Genomic DNA, 23,226 nt, shown 5'->3' on the forward strand with positions numbered 1-23,226 from the left:
CCAAGCAGCATTCTTTTTCCCAAGATCTCATTGCCCTTATGTTGGTGCAGAGGACTACACCACCACGCAACGATCTTATGACCATATATCTTTTACTAATGAATGTGTACGTTAACAACCATAAAGCTTCGTAGCTATGTTTTACCAAAAAAAAGTTTCTTAGAACCCTTGTGTGCCCTTGACTGAGATGCTTATTAAACTTGTCCTCTTCTCATAATTTATACATGGGTTGGGTAAGGTCACAATCTGGTTCAGATATGTTGGTTTCATTTATAATCACTGGGCTGATCACGTGGATTTTCTTCCTTTGGTGCAAGAGGTGTGGAACCAGCCGTCTTCTAGTTCTCCTATTTTTTATTTGGTTGGTAAATTGCATCAGCTTAAGCTTAGACTTAAGCATTGGAGTTGGCGGACATTTCATCATCTTGATCACCATGTGGAGGTCCTGGCTAGACAAATTGATGAATTGCAAGACCTTTTGCAGCTCTCACCCCCTGACCCACTTGTTGTGGATAGGGAAAGGTCTCTCTCGGGACAGCTTCGGCATTTGTTAAATATTCGGGAGTCAGAATTGCGGCAACGGTCTCGTGTACGTTGGCTTATGCTTGGTGACCGTAATTCTTGGTTTTTCCATAGAGCCTTGAAGTCCAAGAGAAGTAAGAATCGGGTTTGTGCCATTCATATTGCTGATGGGGATTTTCTTGAAGATGAGGATTTGATTAGAGTTGAGGCAGCCAGGCATTTTGGGGATCAATTCATGGGTTCTCCTCAAGTCATTTGTTCACCTTTTGACCTCCCTTTGAATCGATCTCTGGATTTTGTTGATGGTGTCAACCTCACGAAGGACTTCACTGCGGAGGAAATCAAGGGGGTGGTATTTTCAGCAGATGATGATAGTTCTCCTGGCATAGATGGGTTTGGAGCGTACTTTTTCAAGAAAGTTTGGCCTGTCATTGGTGATGCTGTGTGTAGAGCTGTTTGGGATTTCTTCACCAACCTTCATCTTCCTGAGCAGGTGAAGCTTTCCAGGCTGACCTTGGTTCCCAAGGGTGATGTGCAATCGACCTTCAGTGATTTTCATCTGATTGCTATGAGTTCTTTTCTTTATCGGTTTATTGCAAAACTCTTGGCTAACAGACTTAAATTGGTGATTCATAAGTTGGTTGGCTGCAACCAATCGGGTTTTATGGAAGGGCGTCAGATTGCTGACAATATTCTCTTGTGCCAAGAGTTGCTTTATGGTTACCATTCCAATGGTGGTATGGCTCGTTTTGCTACAAAGATTGACTTGCGCAAAGCTTATGATTCAGTCCAATAGAGCTTTTTATTTACTTTTTTGCACCATTTGCATTTTCCACCTGTGTTTATTAATTGGGTTTCTAGGTGCATTGTGAACCCTAGTTACGTTGTGTTCTTGAATGGTGCTCAATCTCCAAAGTTCTCTGCTAATAGGGGGTTGAGACAGGGTTGCCCTATGTCCCCCTTTTTGTTCAATATTGTGCTCCAGGTTTTTTTAGATTTTCTTGCTAAGGAGGCCATGGCTGGAACTTTTGCATATCATCAGTTTTGTGATAAGCCAGCATTGACTTCTGTTTGTTTCGCCGATCATCTCTTTGTTTTTGGTAAGGCCACCTGTGCTAATGCTGAGACCTTGAAGCGTGTGCTCAATGACTTTTCGGGGTTGTCTGGATTGTCTATCAATGCTGGGAAGTCTTCCATATTTGTTGCTAATACACTGCCTGATGTACGTGCTTTCTTTGTGAGTTCCTTGGGTATTCAAGTTGGAACCCTTCCAATCAAGTACTTAGGTGTTCCACTTGGTTCGAGAAGGCTACGCAGCAATGATTTTATGGAGTTAATTGCAAAGGTTGAGTGCAGAATTTTATCTTGGAAGGCTTGGTTGCTTTTTTTTGCGGGAAGACTTGCTCTTATCCAATCTGTTCTTATGGGCTTGATTTCCAACTGGGTTGCTGTTTTTCGGCTTCCTCCAAAGATGGTTGGGACCCTGGAGGGGATGATGGTGAAATTCCTTTGGAAGGGTTGTTTTGAGCATGGTTCTTATAAAGTGGCATGGAGTGCAGTGTGTCGCCCAAAGGAAGAAGGGGGTTTAGGCCTATGGCACCTACAGGATTGGAACATGGCTGCTTTGATGAGACATATTTGGACTGTGATTTCTGCTACTGACTCCTGCTGGGCTTTGTTTGTGAAGCACAGGTGGTTAAGGCGCCACTCTATTTGGTCCCTACCCATGCCATCTAACTGGTCCTATTACTTTTGTGAAATTTTGAGGACTTGGCGGTTTCCTGAAGGTTGTACTCTATTGCTTATCCATTTTGGCGAGCAAACTTTGTTGTGGTTTGACCCTTGGTTACCTAGTGGTTCCCTTAGGCACTAGGGTGTTCTAGTTGCTGAGGCCCTTGGGCGTAATCCTTTTGATTCAGTGGGCAGTTTGATTCGTGATGGGACATTTTGGGAGGACTCGCGGTTGGATCCGCACATTCAGGAGCGATGGCCAAAAATTGTTTTAACTAAAATCAATGCAAAGCTTCAGGGGGATACCTAGGTTTGGACTCCTACTTCGCATGGGAAGTTTAGCTTACGCACGGCATGGGATGTGGTGCGTGTTCATGGTGGTAGGGTTGGTTGGAGTGACCTGGTTTGGTTCCCATCGGCGCAACCTCGTTTCTCTTTCATTTCATGGTTGGCCTGTCTGGGTAAGCTAACTACTCGTGTTACTCTATTGCAGTGGGGTTTAGCTGTTGATACGTCATGTGTGTTGTGTGATGATGGTATTGATTCTATACAACATCTCTTCTTTCATTGTCCATTTTCTACTGTGGTTTGGAGGGGTGTCCTTCTTCAAAACGGCTTCTCCAGGGACCCTTTTGATTCTTGGGATGCGGAGTTGGCATGGCTGATTGTACACTTCAAGGGCAATACATTGCAAGCATTGATGCGAAAGTTTAGTTTTACGGCAATTATTTATCGCTTGTGGCCAGAGCGGAATGCTAGGATCTTCAGTCAGCGTAGTGATACTACACCAGTGGTTCTACGCCGTATTCTTTTGGATACTCGTGCCACTTTTGAGAGTTACAAGAAGCCGTTGCCTAATACTGCTCTCACCCAGACCTTCTTTTCTCGATGGGGTATGTCAATTCCTCTATCACTTCCTACAGTTTCTTTTCATGCTTGGGTCCCTCCACCGGTTGGGTGGGTTGCCCTTAATTGTGATGGGTCGGTGAGAAATGGAAGAGGTGGATATGGTGCACTTAGTCATGATCATATGGGGCCCCCTTTATTTGCGGTTGCAGGGGGATGCAGTGATGAGAGTATACTGAGTATGGAGTTGGAAGCTATCAAATGTGGGCTTAGCAAGGCTAGTTCTCTTCATCTGCCACATATCCAGGTGCGGTCTGATTCTATGATCGCCATCCATATGATAGTTGGAACCTTCCAGATTTCATGGGTTGTTCGGTGGCTTATCGAGGATATTTGGCAGTTGCGTGGCACCTTTGTTAGCTGTATTTTTGCGCACCATGTTCGTGAAACCAATAGTTGTGCAGATTTTTTTACCAGTGTTTTGCACTCCACGCCCTAGTTGTTTAATTCGGCGAATTATTCGCGAATAATTCGGTCGAACCAAATTTTACGAATAATTCGTCCGAATCCAAATTGGTTTCAAAGAAGCAGCAAAATTCGAAAATAATTTGGGTTCGGCCAAATTATACCCAAATAATTCGGATTTTAATAAATAAAGGGTAAAACTATAAAAGATGAATCATTGGCTATAGGGTTAGGTTTTAGTTTCACGGTTTCAGTGTTTCACACAATAGCACTTTCACTCGATACTCTTTTTCTCTGTTTCTTCTCAATAGAGAATTAGAGATAAGAGGATTGAAGATTTAGAGGTGAGAGTGTGAGACAGCAAGGTTATGGAAGTGGGGCATTAAGTTGGATTGTTGGAACTTGGAACTTAAAGTGAAAGCATAAACCCTTCTTCTTCAATTTGGATCTAAGATATTGCGTTCTCCACTTCTCCCTCTTATCTATAAATCTCACACACCCTAGGTTCTAATTACTTCTTTCGTTCTTTATTATTGCGCACATCAAGCACTGGGTTCTCTCACGCACATCTGTGGTGGTCAAACCCAAATCTGGGTTCTAAACTTCTAATTACTTCTTTCATTCTTTGTTATTGCGCACATCAAGCACTGGGTTTTTTTTTCTTCCTGTTAATTGATTTCTGTTTTCTTATCTGATTTGAAGCCTGGGTTTGGTTAGCATTAATCCCTGATCTCATTCCTAATATTGGTGTTCAATCCCTACTGTTATCAACATCATTATTCTTTGACATCAGAATTTGGGCATCCCCTGTTTTAAGTGTATATTTCAGCAACCTAGATCTGCAACCGCATGCAGGCCTGGTTATCAGAATCAACCCATATTTTGGGGATTTCAAGAGGGTCCTAGGGGAAGAGTTTGATCCAAAATTTGGCCCATTTTGAGCCTTGAATTTTGTGCCACTTAAAAATCTCCTATTTTGATGTTTTCCCTATTTCGGATTTTAAAATTTTAAAATTATTTTCATTCTAACCAGCTGATTGTTTTAATATTTTGGGGGTTGAATTATCAAAATTATTTTCTTTCTTTAAATGTACTGATAAAGCCATTAGCAAAAGAGTTGCCTCTGCTTCTTCTTTTCTTGCAAAATTTTCTTGTAAGAGAAGTAGTATTCCCTCTTCATCAACTACTTGTCCATTCTTCTTCTCCTTAATGGAGATGCCTTTACCCATTTTGAGAAATTCAATTTCTCTTCTCCTCCTCTTCCTATATCTTATCCCACAAGCATTACACAAGGACTGCAAAATAATAAGAATAGCAAATAAGTGAATAAATACACTACATTTGTACACTTAAAATCTGAGAATCTAAATCCTTAGGCAAACAAGTAAATAACCCATTTTGCTACAATTTTTGTTCTTTTCTTTTCAATTTTGTTCTATGGTTCTTATACAATTTGGTTTTATGTTTTGCATCAAATAGGGAAAATGGGAAAATCGAAAGACAAGTTTTGGCAACATGTTGAACAATTGAATAATGGTTACTTCAAGTGTAACTTTTGTGAAAAACAATTTCACGGAGGGGTCACTAGGCTTAAGTATCATTTGGCTCGGGTTAGTGGTCATGATGTTGCCCCTTGTGAAAAAGTAACTGATGATGTCCAAGCACAAGTCATTCTTGTTATTAATTCTGAGACAAGTAATAAAAGACGTAAGAATGAAAGTACTACTTGTTCCAGTTCTTTTTCTATGACTTCACATGGTCAAAGGCAATCCACAATGGAAGAAGCCATACCTAGTATAGATAAGCCAACTTGGGAGAACAGCCTCTGTGAATTCTTTATTAAAAACAACATTCCTTTCAATGTTGTTCAATCGGAGTCTTTCATCAATTTATTAAAGTGTACTGCCCGTTATGGCCCTAGTGTTCCTATTCCAAGTTATTCTACCCTTCGTGGTAGAATTATCCCTGAAGCAAGAAAGGGTCTTGAAAAATATGCTGGAGAAGTAAAGTTGTCTTGGAAGGAAACGGGTTGCACCATTATATCTGACTCAAGGACTGACTTAAAGAGGCGGTCTTTTATTAATGTCATTACTTATTCACCGGGTGATGCTCTTTTCATGAAATCAGAGGAATGTTCTCATGCTAGAGTGACTGGTCCATTTATCTTTGATATTCTAGAAGGTGTGCTTGAAAGTATTGGTCCAGAAAATGTTGTTCAGATAGTGTCAGACAATGCTTCCAATTATGGAAATGCAATTTGATATGCTTCTAGGAAGATACCGTTGGTTGTTTAGGACTCGATGTGCAGCTCATGGAATTAATTTAATGTTGAAGGATATTTATGAGACTATGATATGGGTTCAAGAAATTTTTTATGAAGCAAAAGGCTTAATTGATTATTTTTATAGATCTGTCATTGTCTTACAGTTGATGAGACAATTCACAGACAGAGATCTGAAATACCCTTGTAAAATCAGATTTGCTTCCAACTTCTTAATGCTTCAGTCCATTGTTGAAGTAGAAGAGAAGCTTAGACTCCTAGTTGCATCAGCGGAGTGGAGAGGTCTAAGAAATTCTAGATCTTTTGAAGCAAGTAGGGTATTGAATACTATTCAAAGAGAATCATTTTGGATTGAGTCAAAAGAGATTCTGATGTTTATGGAACCCATCGTTCGGGTTTTTCGTTTTGTTGATGGTGATGGGCTTACCTCGGGGTACTTGTATGAGGCAATGGAAAGAGCAAGAAGGGTACTAGAACAACTTAAGGAGACAGATAATCGGTATGAGCAGATTTTGAAAATCTTTGATAAAAGAAGGGATGAAAACAGTTTGAGTCAAATTCACTATGCCGCTGCCATTCTTAACATTGCTTATTATTGTGGTCCAAGATTTAAAAAGAATCTTAAATTCAAAGAAGCAACAGAGTTCATTGGTGATACATTGGTTCCACAAGCTGAGAGGGGAGATTTTTATGAACAATTGGCATCATATCAAATGAAGAGTTCATTGATTTTTTCTTCAAGTGCCATGATAATGATGGAAAAATGTCGTCCTCGTAAGTTTTATAAGAATTTTTAATTTAAAATTTTTATTCTATTCTTTTTTATGTAAAAATTATTTGTAATTTAGAATTACATATTTATATTTCTTTTATTTTTTTTTTCAATGACAAGAGTTTGGTGGTCTCTTCAAGGTGATATTGTTTCTATCTTACAAAAGTATGCTATTCGAGTTTTAAGCCAACCATGTAGTTCTTCAGCCTGTGAGAGAAATTGAAGTGCTTGAGATGCTGCACAAACAAAAAAAGAGGAACAGGTTGTCAGCAGAGATATTAGTTGATTTAGTTTATGTCAGGATGAAGTCATTGATGATGGAAAAGAAGGCTACACTTGAACAGAAAAATATGTTGCCTATTAATCTTGACAACATAAGTGTCTACTATGATGATGAGAATGTTGAAGACATTGATAGAGAGATTGTTGGATGATGTGGATGATAGCTTTGCTGAAGACTTGTTATTTAGGCTAGTTGGCACTTTTACTGAGAGCGAGACTCAGCCCCCTGATAGTTTTGTTTGACTTATTTAAATTATAGAAACAAGTACGCTACCTTTTGGTTTTTATTGATGTTTATTGTTGGATTTCAACTTTGGACAATGCTCAGGTTGAACTTGGCTATGAATTAATTAGTGGGGATCTATGGAACTTATAGGCTTTTGTCAAATTCATTTAAATGGTTAATATTCTGTCCAAATTGTATTCTAATTTTTATATCACTTACATTTTATGTACACATGCTAATTGATTTAAAATAGTTAATACTTAATACAAATATTAAAAATAATGTCCGAACTTTTTGCCTGAATTTGGTTTTTGTAAACGAATAATTCTCGAATCCGAACTTTATTTAGTCCACTTTTTTGACCAAATCTTTAAAATTACTAATCGCATTATTTCGAATAATTCTTCTCCCGAATAATTCTCGAATTCGAATTTGCTAACTAGGCTCCACGCAGGAGGTCTCATTTTGTGTTGGCTCCCTCCCCACGATTCTTTCTCTTTTATTGCAGAATGATGCTAAGGGGAAGAAATACCCAAGAATGTAATCTTATTATGGTAATCTCTGATATATAAGCTCCCTTTTAACCCCCAAAAAAAAAAAAAAATTTGTTTTCCATGTATAAAGTGGAACGAAAATATTTCATGTAAAATATTTTTTTTTTCTTAGAATTGAAGAAGTAAGAAAATTTCTACCTCAAGGAAAATTCATGTTTTGAACTTTCGACCTAAAAAAAAGAAGGAAAGTTTCATGTAAATTATTATTGGCACAAAAGATTTTACAATTACACTGGACATTCAGAGCGTGACTCCTACTCCAAATAATAAAAAAATGAGGTCTAACATTTTATTTTTAATAATTAATGTGTCCTCTAGGAACCTGACTCTTACGCCAATCAATGTAGGGGCCAATGAGAGTACACATGGAAGCATTAGTAAGAAGCTAAGAGTGAAATTTCGGTCTTTCATGAGGTAAGATGGTCATTTCACCTCATGATCGGTATCGAATCGATATTTGTAATATTTTTTCTTATCTAATAGATCTAGGAAATTGTCCCTTACTAAAACCCTGCTCTCATAGGCCAGTTGGTAAGTGAGAGACGCAATATGATTATATGATACGATCATGGTTCAAAATCTCGTGAAATTTCGACAATATTTTACCAAATTTCGTATATCTCGAGTTGTCCGAGATACGATACCAATCCGAAATGGAAAAGTACCATATTTCGGCGCTATCTTGTGAGATATCGATGAAATATCGTGGACTCACGATATATCGCGAGATATTGAAAAAGTCACTAAAAGTGTCACGCGAGGGCCTAACTTATACCATATTTTGCAGCTCTTGGTAGATATTTCGACCGAGACCTGTCGAAACTCTGTTTTTCTCTTTTCTTCCTCATTTTTTGCTCTTCTTCCTCCCTTCCAAGCATCATCCAAGCATTGTTGAAGCTCCTTGTCGCCGGAAAGACGTTGGAGGGTCATCTAAGTTCATCATCCAAGCCTATTTTCATTATTTAAGGTAAATTCTATTTATCTAAAACTATTTTTTTTAAAAATACTTTGTACAAATGTTATTGAATGTTGATGATATTAATATATGTTAGACACCGGAGGCCGATCTACAGCCTCACGGTCTCGAAATTTTTTTTTCATATGTATTTTTTTTTTCTGATTTTAAAAATTCATTTTTCTACAACTAAAATAGGAAATAATTAGGGGTAATATGACTTAGATGGTAATGAATTAAATATATGTTAGACACCAATGGTCGATCTACGACTTCACGGTGTCGGATTTATTTTTCTGCTCTTAAAGAATTATTTTAATTTTTGAAAATTAAGAAAAATATAAAATTTAAAAAAAAAAACAAACAGAAATAAATAAGGAAAAATATGAGTTTTAAGTTTAAAAAATAATGAAAAAATATGAAAGTTATTTCTACATGTTTTGAAATGCATTACATGTATATTATGTTTACTAATTTTCGATTTTATAGTGTTAGATCAATACTTATATAAACATTATATATAAAAAATTATTTTTCATTATGTGAAAAAGATAAGGGTTTGGGAAAAAAAATATTAAATAACTATACAAGTGTATTAGTAATCTAAAAGTGTCAATTGAAGTGCATCTACATTAAGTTTTTTAATTATTTGTGTTACTTACATTGCAGTAAACAAGTATCATTATGGCGGATCGTGATAGACAACGTGCGAAGGGCAAGCAAAAGGTGGGGGAAAGTAGTCAACAAAGGGGACAGAGGGAATAAAGAGAATAGAGGGAACAAGAGAGACCAGCCAGCCAGCATAGGGGTGACATTGCATGGTTACATGGCACTCCCATTGATGGGGATAAGAGAAAATCTATATGTAACTATTGTCACATGCAATTTATGGGAGGTGGGTCCAGTAGACTTAAACAACATCTGACTGGAGGATCTAAAGATGTTGTAGGTTGTCATATGGTCCCTATTGACGTAGCTAGGAAAATTGGTGATAGTTTGAGGGGAAAGAAGAAGAGGAAGGCTGACAAGCAAAGGATAAGAGAACAACTTGAGAATACAGTGAGGAGTTCGATGGGAGGACGAAGACGATACCATGATGATGATGATCACTCCTCCTCCTCCTCCTCTGATGAGGACATTGCAGTACCTGATGACATACAAACAGCAGAGGAGGCTAGGGATTTTAGGCGGACTGTTTCAAGGAGTAGAGTAAGTTTTCAAGATGATCAGTAGAGACAGAGAGTATGGGGTAGTGGAAGAGCTGGCAGTTCTGGAAGTTCTAGGTTTTTTAATCATTTTAGAAGATCATAAAGTGTGAGGGCAGCCCCAACACCTCTACCAGTACCAGTACCACCATCAGCATCTGATCCTAAATTGCATAAGAAGAAAGGAAGCAGTCAACCCAGAATCAAAGGAGCATGGAAGGGGATGAAGAGATTGGTTAAAGAATCAATAGCTAAGTGGATGCTATATCATACCATCCCAATAAATACTGCACAAGGCCCCCATTATGATACCATGATAGATACCATTGCAGAGGCTGGCCTAGGATTCAAGGGCCCCACCCCATATGAGGTAATGAATGTTTATCTACCTCAACAAAAGAGTGAGATTGATGAGTACATTAGTGAGATGAGGAGTATGTGGGAGACATATGGGGTGACTATAATGGCAGATGGATGGACTAGGTCTACAAGAAAGTCCATCATCAATTTCATGGTTTATTGTGATGGGAGGACAATGTTCCTCAAATATGTGGATGCATCCAAAGAGATAAATGATGCAAAATATATTTACAGATTGTTAAAGGAAGTAGTGGAAAAAGATGTGGGTATTGAGAATATTGTCCAGATTGTAACAGATAATGGAAGTAACTTCAAGCTGTTTGTGAGAAGATGATGAACAATAGTAAGTACCAGCTCTTCTAAACTCCTTTTGCAGCCCATTGCATTGACTTAATGCTAAAGGATATGGAAAAATTAAAGTTGGTGAAGACTGTGGTTGAAAGTGCAATACAAGTCACCAACTTTGTATACAACCACTCCTATACAATCAATCTATTGAGGAAAAAATGTGGGGGTGACTTGGTTAGGCCTGGCATCACAAGATTTGCCACCAACTACATTGCCCTCAAAAGCATTGAGACAAAGAAGGCCGGGCTGAGAAGTATGTTTGCCTCTGAGGAGTGGTTTTGATGGAAGGGTTCCAAGACTGCAAGTGGGAGGGAAGCACAAGCAACGATGTCATCTGAGGACTTCTGGACCAAACTAAGCAAAGTGGTGAAAGTTTTGGAGCCAGTAGTAAAAGTTCTACATGTTGCTGACTCCGCTTTGAAGGGCCCAATCATGTCAGTCATATATGCTGCAATAGACTTGATGAAAGATAGTGTCTACAGTGTGGCTCATCGCAGTAGCAAACACTTCTTAGATATCATCAATGCTCGCTGGGAGAATCAACTTATGCATCCACTGCATAAGGCTGGTGAGTAAATTTGTTTTATGTTTACTAATTCATAGTATTATTATTTATTAATTACTTATGCATTTGACAATACCTCTATTCTATATGTCATATTTCAGCATACTACTTGAACCCTAAGTATCAATATAACAATAGGCTTGGGTTGAAAACTCAACTTATTGATGCTGTGAAACAAGTAGTGAATAAGTTGGAGCTAGATGGTGCACTACAAGCAATTTGCAACAATGAGGTGAGTCTTACAATTCATTTGAAAACTCAACTTATTGATGCTTTCAAACAAATAGTGAAGAAGTACTTACTAATTTTCCATATGGGTGTAAATCAAGGTATTTAGGGATGCATTGGAAAGTTCTGGAACTGAGGCTGCGATACAAGGTAGAGCACGTGGTGATGCTGGTAATTCTTTTAAGTTTAAATTACATATGTATTGAAATTTAAAAGTTGAAACAACATTTGACACATGTTTTTTTTGTTGTAAACTTATAATGCAGCTAAATGGTGGGTGTTGTATGGGGAATCGGCTAAGAACTTAAGAAGAATAGCAATTAAAGTCCTTACCCAAACATGTTCTGCATTTGGTTGTGAGAGGAACTGGAGTACCTTTGCACTCATCCACTCCAAGAGGCGCAACAGATTGGGGTCTCAACGTTTATCTGACATGGTGTATGTGCACTACAACTTGAGGCTGAAACTACAACACATACGCATGGGACATGAGGGACAAAGGGGCACTATTGATCTCGCTGACATCTTTCAAGTTGACTCAGACGATGAGAGGACCCTATTATGGATTGGGTGAGGGATAGAGGTGAGCCAGTGTTGGATGAGGAGGGAGGTAGGCCCGACCCCATGATAGCTTCTGAGATTGGTGCTGGTGTGGATGAGTATATGGGTGACAAGGGTCAGATGCATGCACGGGAAGCCTCACCCATACCATTCCAGCCCACTGGTGGCAATGTTGTTGATGATGAAGACTGGTCTAAGTCCTCAAATGATGATGATGGTGGTGATGGTGATGCTGGTGGTAGTAATGCTGGTGAAGAATTTGACGGCATGCGAGAGCGTTATGTGGTAGGCCAGGATACGGCGCCTGTAGAGCCACTCTGATTCATTGAAGAGACACAGTTTGATCATGCCACACAAGATACGGACCACGGAGCACGTGCCCCCGCACCCCCACCCTCAGGACGCCCCCTACAACCATACAGCAGGAAGCGTAGGGGTCGACAAACACAATTGCAACCTGATCACATAGATATTAATGACCTATCTAGCTCTGTTGGTGGTTTGAGTATGGGTGATAGGGAGGGAGGACCGACTGGACATTGGCATGCTCCATATTTTGACGCACATACCACTCCATTAGCATCGGATTATGGTGCATCACAACCTTACGGTGGATATGGATATGGATATGGATCATCATCATATGGGCAGTTTACTGGGATAGGGGACTATGACTACCAGTCCCAGTCCCAGGGACACACTGGATCATCTTTTATAGATGACATCTTTGCATACCCTAGCCGGCCTAGCTACAAACCTTACCAGCCATACATGCAGCCAATGCCAACGCCTCTTGCGTCGGCGCCGACATCATATCACAGTGGATCATCTTTTTCACGGACTGGATCGATTGGTAACCCTAGTTTATATCCTAAGATTGGATACCTATAGTATGTTGATGACTTCATTTACATGACATTTGTGGATGACTACACTCGTTTCTTCTTCGATTCTATATCGTGGTCCACATATGTCCTTCAAACAGAGAATAATGGACGTCGACTCCAGCGGTGTATAAGTGGGATTGATCCAGGGAGGCACAACAACTATTATTAACACTTGTAAATTATAAGTTGTAATTTGTGAACTTGTGAAGGTGTGCTTTTGACACTTTCTGTATTGCCTTTAAGGCTTTAAGCATTTGAGCTATTGAGTTTTGACTTTTGAGTTATTGACTATTAATGTATTATGGAGTTTATGAGAATATGATTATGAATTATGTCTTATGAGTTTTAATTAGTTTGTTTATATTTCTTTTATGTCTTTAAGGCTTTAACTGCCTAACCAATGTGTATTTAACCAAGGTTTATACATTAGGGTCGGCGACCGTATGTCAATCAAGGGTGCAAGCCTAAAACGCCAATTTCAATTAATGTTTTTGTAATTTTATGGTTTAAATGTGTTTATTTATCTTAAATAATGATGTCCATGAAGTTTCAGGCTTAGATATGGCTAAATAACCCCCGAGATAGACCCTCAAAATATTACAGAATAAATACAATATTTCAAAAATATTTCACAATATTTCGAATATCTCAATAGGTCCGAGATACCGATATATCGCGAAATATTGAACCTTGGATATGATTCAAGTCACATGATTCAAAAGCGTTATAATCATTTCACATCCTTTTCCCTCCAAAAAATGCATTCAAATCAAAATCTCTCTGACAATCCCTCTGCCGAGTCTGCCCTGGTGAAATCTTACGTGCTACTATCGTTAATTTCTCTCGATCTCTGTGTTAGCGCATGGCCGCTCAAAGAGGTAGGCAGAACCCTAATTCATGCTCTTCAATTGTTTCTTTCTTGCGGATGACTCATCGTCTTTTCAAAATTAAATTTTCACTCACAAATCACAAATGCCCTATCCGTCGATTCTATGAGTTACTTTCTTTCAGGCGACAATGGCATCGATCTATGGTCAGACGTCGCAGCTGCTGAAGTTGGACAACCTCAAGTTGCCGTAATTTATAGAAGACGAAGATCCGGAAACTCTGGTGTTGATGTACAAATGTAGGTGTGAACCCTCGGATTTTCACCTTCCACTGCACAACGTTTCTCAAAGTGGTGCTTATTGGGTTTTTTTTTTGTGGTAATTTTTCTTTGCTTGTCTTTTGGTTTGAATTGTAGAAGCCGATCATACAAGGAGAATCGGCTGAGTTTGGCGCCAAACAAAAGAATTAGTTGGAATCGTGCACTTTCGACCAGGTTGCTCTATTTCCTCCAAACTTTAAGAGCATGACATGATCATCTAATACAGAAATGATTCCTTTCATCCCTTGTGTATTTTGGGGCCGATATCATAGCACAGCACAAATAGATGTCACTTTATGACCATCGAAACAAAACGTACCAGAAGCAACATAACACCATTTGATGTAACGTGTAACCAGAGCAAGCAATAATTTTTACTTCGTGTTTTCTAGGATACCAGCAAGGAGACACCTGAAATTTAGTATTGGGATGTCCTCCATCATCAGTGCACTAGTAACCCCATTTTAAGATGGGTTTTGCATATCATATCATGCTGAGTTTTTAGTTATAATAAAAAAAAAAAAATTTAAGATAACACCACACTTCATATTTCTCAGTGTTACCTGAAACATGTGAAAAGTAGTTTTAAATCTTGTTGATGATATAGATTGTGTACCATACCTGTTTCAGTCTTTGAAATAGGTACAGTGCCTGCTGTGTAAATGAAGAGACTGGGTATTGCACCCATTAGTATACCATGTGTGTTTTTGAGATTTTGTTTATTTGGTTGAAATGACTCCTGCTGCCATAATTGAGACTATCCATTGAATTTTTAGGTATGTCAAGGCTTCTAACATTTATATTTGATTCCTTTATTTGTTTTCAATTGAGCTATTTGGGATTTGAGTTTGTAGATTCGTTAGCCTTTTTTTTTTATTACCCATTTAGCTATATAGCCATAGAAGTATCTCAGCATGTGGTTTTTGGAAAACTGTGTCTTTCAGACCGTAGTTGACTTCCCATGTTTCGTTAATAGCCTTGTATTAGATAATTCTAGTACCTTATATTTCAATAATTCAAATGAAAACATATGTGCCTTTATATTTCATTTTCTTTAAAGCAAATAACATCGTCCGGTTTCCCTTAACATGTTTGTCAATGAGCCTATATCTCATGGAGCCACGGATTCAATCTTAGGAATTTACTTTGTGTCGAACAGAGGGAGAACTAGCATTGCCATTTCTGCTGATGCGGAACATAGGCATCAACTAAAACAAAAGGAAGCAAAGAAGAAACCTAAACGAGCTCTTCACAATGTATGATGCTGGCTACTCCATTCTCTTTTTTTACCTTGAATGTTATTGTCAATCTTCTTTTATCAACTATAGTTCTTGACTTATATGCAAAAAAGAAAAACTATATTATGGTACAGCTTATGATTTGTATATTTTGCTAAATCATGTAAATGAATGTATATATAGGGAGAATGTTCTCTGTGCCGCAGCGCAGCCTACGCCCAAGCACAAGGGTAACCTGTGTAGGGGGGCAGGGTGGTCATTGCGCCCACCCCCATGTGCCTGGGCGCAGGTTGCGCTGCGGCACAGAGAACAGCGCCCCATATATATATATATATTAATTTACTTTTTTTTCTCCAAAGTTGTGCCTTGTTTCTTAGCTGAAATGCCTGCCGTATTACCTTAGTTGCGCTTGCACATTAGCCTAAATCACTGGCTATTATGTTTGATTGAAGCATTGAGATTAACATTTTCGATGATAAATTCATCAGCACAATTTTATGAAAAGACCAGAAGGACACGAGAGTCAATTTGATATGATCTTTTTCTACTTACTTTTTTTATGTTTGCAGCGGAAAATTCCAAAACCTCCTGACTATGGGAAAGAGCGAGCTTATTTCAAAGAGGTAGACTCCTTTGAGTTGGTGGAGGAAAGTCCCTCACCTAAAAACTTTGGGACATGGTCCATGGGCATCCAAAGTGATCAGGTTATTATACCAGATGTGGCCTCAAGATTAGGAAAATGGCTAATCTCAAGGCAGCCAACTCACAGTTGTGGGTCTTCTAGCTCACTGATTAAGATATTGGAAACTCCAGAGGTTCCTATAGAGTCAACCCATGGTGATGTTTCCAAGTCTTCAAATGAGAAAACCCCTGTTCTGATTTCTGCACAGAAGAGCAATATTGAAGCTCTAGAGATGGGAGATGTCAGTTCTGATGATTTAGGAAAAGCAATTACAAAGCTCACTCTGACATCAGACTCTGCATCTGTAGATGGCAATCACCAAGACTCTTTCTCCATGCTGCTAAGATTTTGCAAGCAGTCTTCTCCTTCAACTCTGTTGGATGTTTTCTCCCTGTATTGGTTAGTTCCATTCTTTATTATTATTATTATTTTCTCATTTTGAAAAATAAAAAAAGTTTACTTGTGAAGGCTTCTCTCAAAATGTTTCAATAGTAGCTTCTCTAGTAAGAATAATAGGGATTTCCTAACTTCTAACAAATGGCTAAACTTGCTAATCCTTCTCCAGATTTTTGTCCAATCTATTCAATTAAACACCACAAATAAATAGATGATATCACTCTATCATAAAATTACTTTGGTAGTAAAGATGCTTATAGACCTTGAACTTTGTGTATAAAGTCCTATTTCTTCTCCAAAAATAGTAGTTCTTTTAAATGTCCTCATGATAGGCTGAGCAGGACAGGGTGTTTGATTTGAGCCATGTGAGGAGCTAATAGCTAATCCAATTTCTGGATAAATAGAGGATTCAACGCATGTCGAGTTTCAGCTCCACCTCAGTTATCATACCCCTCCATGCATTTTCTTCCCCTTCTAATTTCAACAGTTCAAGTGTTCTGCACTGAGAATTGACACATAGGTTAAGGTAGGGTGGGTCTACCTGCCTTTGTTATTTGGTGCCACCTTTTGTGACATGCAGATATGGTGCCTCATTGCCACTCCTGACCCTCTCTTGAAAAAAATATAGTAGTTGTAGTAGTATTAGTCACGTAGATAAGTCACTTAGGGCTTATTTTAGTGGAAATAAGCTTTGGGTTGAGTCATATATGTATTGGGACTTTGATCCCATGGGTTTACTTTGTAATTGGCTAATTTAATGAGCCTAAAAAATGGGTAGAAAGTAGGAAAACGGGGTTTGCTTCATTAGTTTAGTTAGAGTCCTATTTTGAGTCTGTTTTCTTTGTTATTTCACTTTCCTAGTCAATTTAGGATACTTTATTAGTTAAGGATTGGATTAGGCCTTTCCTTTTTTGTGTCTAAGTCTATTTTTGAGTCTTCTATGTAAGTTGGTACTTGAGGCCAACATTATATACGAATTTGATTAATGAAATATTGGCTTTAGCCATTATGAAAATCCTAAGATAGGATGGGTGAGATGCCCAGGCTGAGATATAGCCAAACCCACCTTTCACCATTCCCTTCCATTGGTTCTTGATTTTAAACCCTAGTTTCAGTCAAATCGAGTTCAAGAGTGATACAAGCTTTTGGGATTTCTTTTCAACAGATTGTTACACCGATTTCTTGAAGATTATTACATCAAGATCATTGCTGCTTCAACAGGTTACAAATTTGTGCGTTTTTATTTGTTACTTCAACCAAGGAAACTGTTCCCTCATTTGAGTTCCCATTGTTCTCTTGGTTCCCTCATATGATTTGAGTTCCCGTTGTTCTCTTGGTTCCCTCATATGATTTTAGTCCCATTGTCCTCTTGATTCGCTCATATGATTTCTTGTTTATTGGATTGTTTTCTATTTGATCCTGCCTGGGATTAGACCTATTCTGGTTCTAGTCTTACATTAATTAGTAATGTGGTGACCATAGTATTGATTACGATGATGATGATAATGCTGATAGACACAAGTACAAAAACTTTGTTTGTTATTACTATGGCTGTTTCAGGACCACTTAATGTAAGACTAGATTACCTAGTCCCAAAATAACCCACAATTCAAAAATAGCAAGTAGGACAGAAATAGAAAGTTAGGGTTTAAAACCAAACCAGCCTGTAGAATGTCTCCAAATTTAGGTCGAATGGAGATGATGTTGAAGAGAAGCTGCACTCCAAATTTTAGCCAATTCTAATGGCTTGAAGCTGAGATATGAAGACAACCCCAATTTAGAAGGCTTGGAGATAAATTGCAAACCAGCACTGCACTTGGGCTCCAAGTAGGATCGAGTGTAGGGCTAGATGGGATGAAGCTCTGCAGAAAATTTGGTGTGGTACTGATGGACGGAAGTGGAGATATGATTTGCGGATGAAAATAGAAGGTTAAGGCTGTGGAACAATCCAGCCAATAGGACGGCCTGCAACAAGGATCGAATGGGGTGTATGGTGGTGTGATTCTATGCTCCAAAGCCCAGCAGATTTTGATGGAGCTCATGTGGAGATGTGTAGCCTTGAAGTTACAGCAGGAACTGGGACAGAACTGAATCCGCAAGGTGTGAAAAATCTCCTTATGTTGATCAAGAACAGCAGTAGCAGTCTTAGATGAGTCTGGAGATTGATTGCGGCCTTCGAATGAGTCTTCACAGCACTGTTGCCAGCAAATAACAATCACTAGTCTTAATCACAGGAACAGTGGCAACACAAAAGAGTTTGATTGCAAGGAAGAGAAGATAAGAGGGAGAAAGGGGTAGGGGGGATTCAGTTCTCACAGCCAGGCTCTTAGCAGCCCTTCATGTCACAACCATTGGACAAGAGAATCTTTTTGCTTCAAATCAATATTCATTTAACTATTCAAAGTCATGGGGAGGCTTCTAAAAGCCTTTGCAATATATAGAGGGCTTATACTGGCTCCTCAAGTTGCAAGAGAATGGAAACTTAACTTGAAAATAGAAACTAACTAATTAGTAACTAGGATTGACTAGAATAGAAACTAAATATGCTGCAGCTGGCTTTCTTCTTCATGTGGACCCCACCTAATATTCTTTCAGCCATTGACTAAGTTATGTGGTCCTCACCAAAGACTCAGCCAGCCTTGTAGTCCAAAATTTGTCAATGAAAATTGACTCTTATGCCCCCACGATCTGGGTTTGGGAGACCCAGCAACTCCCAGCCCTATTGGGTTGGCCCTATGGCCAATTGGGTTGGTTCACCAATTGGCTAGTGAATCAGCCCTTTTCTTGTGTGTGCCTCTGATATATTTCTTGTCAAACAGCTTGGCTTCTGCATCACCCCTTCAGCCAGTGTTAATAAGATGCAACATTTAGGCATAACTGCATAAGCCCTGTGGTTGTCACTATTTCATAATCCCCAGCTTGTGCCCCATGAAGGCACTTCAAGAATACTGTATTTTACTATATGATGTTCACATGTGTTATCTTCTTCTGTTGAACTCAATATTGCATTTAATGGGCTTACTCTCTTACCTTTGTTATTTTGATGGTGATTCCGCATTGCCTTACGGAAAATTCAAACTTTCTTGTGGGCAGTGACCCCAATAATATAGTTAAGATTGGTGAAGGAACCTATGGAGAAGCTTTCAAGGCTGGTGGAACTGTTTGTAAAATAGTACCATTTGATGGAGATTTAAGAGTGAATGGCGAAGTTCAAAAGGTATCTGCTATTTTAATCTCTCTTTCTCTTGGGTGTTTCTTAACAAATAATAAAAGTCTTGAACATTTTCCTTTGCTGCAGAGAGCGTCGGAATTGCTTGAGGAGGTGGTACTTTCCCAGACTCTTAATCATTTAAGAGGACATGATAACAATGAATATAATGCATGTACAACCTTCATAGAAACAATAGAGTACGTCTTCCTGTCTAAATCTTTCCAAGTACTTCAACCCTGCTGCCTTGCCTTCCTACAGTTCTAATGATGGTTTATACTCTTATTGAATGACTAGATGGTAGGTTCAACATACCATACTAATAATTCTAAAGGATTCTAACAGCAAGGATATAGTGTTGTCTTAACCATAATAATGCATTAAGGATTTTGCTTGCTTTTGCAAGGATGATTCTCACTGCATGCGTGGGCTACGACTTTGTGCAAGGCATGATTTTGGTGGCTCTCAAATTATTTGATGTTTCCACATAAAAATTAACAACTTTTTTTAATAATCTCTGCAGTTTACGTGTATGCCAAGGTGCTTATGATCCTATGTTGATCAGAGCATGGGAAGACTGGGATGGGAAGCATGGCTCAGAAAATGACCACCCAAAGGAATTTCCAGAGAACCAGGTTCTTGTTCTTTAATCAGCCAGAGTTTTGAATTTGGAAAGATGCTAAACAGTTCAGTAGCTGACCAGTCCTTTGCTCATGAGGCTTGGCAACTTGAATTGGCTATGAGCTAGACAAAATTGATTTGGCTCTGTAAACAACAATACCTCGATTAAAATTGAATACTTCAATTAGGTATAACAATGTTTGAATATCGAAAAAAGTTCTACAGAATCATGGTAGTAAAATTTTGAACAGGGTGTGCACACACTCACCTTAATTTCGCACACCCCACTGCACATGCACACCCAGATCATATTGGACCCACCTGGAACCCTTTCAAATGTTAGAAGTTTGATCTTTCTTCTTTACTTGAACCTAAAGAAATTTCTTTCAGTGTTATGTTGTGTTTGTTCTAGCTCATGGAGGTCAGGATCTAGAAAGCTTTGTACTCTTAAACTTTGATGAAGCACGGAGTTCATTTGTTCAGGTGAACAAACTGAATTTCTTTCCTCTTCGATTCTGCTTTGTGATCTTCCACCAGCAAATGATTGACCACTGCATACTGTTGCAGATTACGGCTGCCTTGGCTGTGGCGGAAGCAGCCTATGAATTTGAACATCGAGATCTGCACTGGTCTAATTCCAATCCTTTAAAATCTCGTTGTCTCTAAACAATGCAAGTCCATCGTTTTAAATATAAATCCTTTTGCACGAAAACTTACCTTGAAATAGCTTTGCAGGGGGAATATTCTTTTAACTCGTAAGAATGATGCAAGAGTGCAGTTCACTCTCGAGGGAAGGCCAATGTTGGCTCAAACATTTGGATTGACATTGTCGATAATTGATTTTACTCTCTCGAGAATAAACACTGGTCCAAATCTACTTCATATCCATTATTTTCATGATAGAGTGTCTGAATATGAAATTCATTCGGCATCTGAAATTTAAATTTGTTGTTGTTGTGCAGGGGAGTCTATACTTTTTCTAGATCTATCTTCTGACCCGCTACTCTTTGAGGGTCCAAAAGGGGATAGTCAGGTAGGCGGAGGAAGACGTTAACACAATTTTTTTGCATTTGGAAGTCACAGGAATTCCATTAAAACAATTTTTAAATGTTGGCAGTCGGAAACCTATCGGAAGATGAAGGAAGTAACAGATGAATGTTGGGAGGCCAGGTATTTTGATTATAGTAAATTATGGTTTGCTTAAATCCATGTTCCATGACTGGAGTTCTGCATCTTACTTACATAAGGCTCTCTGTTTCCAGGTAAGAAGCATGTGAAAGGAAAATGTTCAGATAAAATCTATGTAAATAGTTGAGATTTTACTCAAAATTTTCCTTTTACATGCATGTTACCTGAGAGCAACTCTAAAGAAAAACAAGATTGACTAATTTTGCTACTATGGTCATACATTTATTTCAAGGCAACATGATTAAATTGCCAATTGGAAGTTGTTATTTGGGTTCCTATAAAAGGATTTTTAAATAAAGTCAATTATTATGTTATACTTGGAGATTGTTATGGATTATCTAAACCTGTTATTGTCTTGAAAAAACAGCTGTCCGAAGACAAATGTGTTATGGTTGCAGTATTTGGTTGACATTTTGCTGTTGAAGAAATCATATGTAAGTTCAGATCAAAGCACTTACATCTTTCCAATTTCATCAAATGGTTCACCATCTGTTCTGTTCGTATTTTCCTTTTTTTTTTTCTCTTTTTGGCGGGGGGGGGGGGATCCTCTATATTTTATCTCACCTGTCCTCTCCGGTTTGGAGAGAAGCTGCACCCAGGGTTGAAGGGTATGTGACTAACTGAATTCTTTGCTTGGAACAGAAACGAACTTCGAAAGAGGAAAGGGAATTGCGTTCACTTAAGAAACGTTTGAACTCATACAGCTCAGCCAGGGAAGCAATCACTGATGCCTTCTTTGAGGAGTTGTTTGTCAGTGTTGATGAGCAGAAAGAGGCTGGAGGGAACAACTAGTTTATCCATTCTTATACATAGCTCCTGTGAATATACTTGCTAAGTTGAGTATTATGTTATTTTAAGTAGCAACTAACAAGCAAAAGATATTCAGAAGTTTAAATTTATAGCCTTATAATTTTGTATTTTTTAATGTCTTCTAAATCCTCTAAATCAATGATATGATGGATATATATGTTGGGAGAATAATCCTACATCTGTTACCCTAAAGCCTCTGTCGTTCCTTTTACCTGTGAGTTTCTCCATCAATTAGTTTAAGCTTTTGGATTGGATATTTACATGCTATCAGAGCAATCATTTCTCCAATCCTTCTGCAGGTATCTCCTGAGACGAAACTGACCAATTTGAGTTTGTCTATAGATCAAGATTGAAACGAATTGAATTTGGTTGTCAGTTATGGTTTTTTATTGTTTTCATTTTGATTTTGAGGGCAAGCATGAAACGTAGATCTCTGAGGGTAATCAACTTGGTTTCATTTGCATCTCTGTAATTTTGGATGATATAGATGAAATCGTAGAGGATCAGAGTGCTGAGGACTTGAATTGCTTTGTCTTAAAGGGTGTTTTGGGATTTCTGAGAGTGAAAACCTTGGATGGTTAGATATAAATAATATCAACCACTATCAAAATGTGTTCTGAGCTAAGAAAACAACCTACGTACGTGGTATTGCATTGTTAAAACCCATATCTAATTCGAAAAGATAATACAATTTTATTCTCCTTATGAGTCAGGAAGCAGACGCTTTCCGAGTCATGAATGGGCTGCCATTGCCTTTTAAAGGTGATAATAGATCACTTTATCAACTATTATCAACTATTATGACTCAAGTCCATCTCTTTTTGTTGATCACTTGCTTTCGGCACTGAAATTTGTGCAGAAAATGGTGTTTTATTGATCTTGAAGGAAGCTCATCCATTGTCTTGGGAAAAGAAAGGAAGCTCATGGCTTATGTCACCAGGATAAACACGTACCTCTTCCCTTTCTCGATGTGTAAAAAGGGCTGAGCAACATGCACTGATTTTTAATCTCCAAGGAAGCTCATCCTTTGTCTTGCTCTTTCAGGAAATTAAAATAATAAACAACCACGTATGGGCTTATAACAATCGCATATATGCAGCGTATGGTCCCAGTGGGGGGATATGTTCTATCCCCACTCTGCCTTTAAG

The 23,226-nt window shown here is 38.4% G+C and overlaps 2 protein-coding genes across 5 annotated transcripts in view; both read left to right on the top strand.

Moving 5' to 3' along the window:
• The first annotated feature begins 5,913 nt into the window (after window positions 1-5,913).
• LOC122672563 lies at window positions 5,914-7,051 on the top strand. The gene is made up of 2 exons (XM_043870024.1): window positions 5,914-6,619; window positions 6,804-7,051. The coding sequence occupies exons 1-2, from the start codon at window positions 5,914-5,916 to the stop codon at window positions 7,049-7,051; spliced, it is 954 nt and encodes a 317-aa protein (XP_043725959.1).
• Window positions 7,052-13,615: 6,564 nt separating this feature from the next.
• LOC122670377 (serine/threonine-protein kinase haspin homolog) overlaps window positions 13,616-23,226 on the top strand; it is a 33,425-nt gene continuing 23,814 nt past the window's right edge. Inside the window, exons 1-15 of one of the 4 annotated variants that reach the window (XM_043867224.1) lie at window positions 13,616-13,666; window positions 13,800-13,914; window positions 14,032-14,109; window positions 15,095-15,191; window positions 15,743-16,254; window positions 19,345-19,468; window positions 19,550-19,659; window positions 19,983-20,094; window positions 20,471-20,563; window positions 20,648-20,709; window positions 20,816-20,946; window positions 21,043-21,113; window positions 21,198-21,250; window positions 21,636-21,702; window positions 21,911-22,070. In XM_043867224.1, coding sequence (XP_043723159.1) covers window positions 13,651-13,666; window positions 13,800-13,914; window positions 14,032-14,109; window positions 15,095-15,191; window positions 15,743-16,254; window positions 19,345-19,468; window positions 19,550-19,659; window positions 19,983-20,094; window positions 20,471-20,563; window positions 20,648-20,709; window positions 20,816-20,946; window positions 21,043-21,113; window positions 21,198-21,250; window positions 21,636-21,702; window positions 21,911-22,060 — 1,791 coding nt within the window. In that variant the 5' untranslated portion in view covers window positions 13,616-13,650 and the 3' untranslated portion in view covers window positions 22,061-22,070. Of the gene's footprint in view, window positions 13,667-13,799; window positions 13,919-14,031; window positions 14,110-15,094; window positions 15,192-15,742; window positions 16,255-19,344; window positions 19,469-19,549; window positions 19,660-19,982; window positions 20,095-20,470; window positions 20,564-20,647; window positions 20,710-20,815; window positions 20,947-21,042; window positions 21,114-21,197; window positions 21,251-21,635; window positions 21,703-21,910; window positions 22,202-23,226 lie in introns of those variants that run through there. The other 3 variants (XM_043867222.1, XM_043867225.1, XM_043867226.1) reach the window with 3 other exon arrangements.

Source organism: Telopea speciosissima, chromosome 8 (genome assembly GCF_018873765.1).
Source record: "Telopea speciosissima isolate NSW1024214 ecotype Mountain lineage chromosome 8, Tspe_v1, whole genome shotgun sequence".
NCBI lineage: Eukaryota > Viridiplantae > Streptophyta > Magnoliopsida > Proteales > Proteaceae > Telopea > Telopea speciosissima.

Coding starts and splice junctions, on each gene's coding strand:
- LOC122672563 (XM_043870024.1), top strand. CDS start 5,914: ATGATATGGGTTCAAGAAATTTTTTATGAAGCAAAAGGCTTAATTGAT. Junction 6,620..6,803: donor GATGGAAAAATGTCGTCCTC/GTAAGTTTTATA, acceptor TCGAGTTTTAAG/CCAACCATGTAGTTCTTCAG.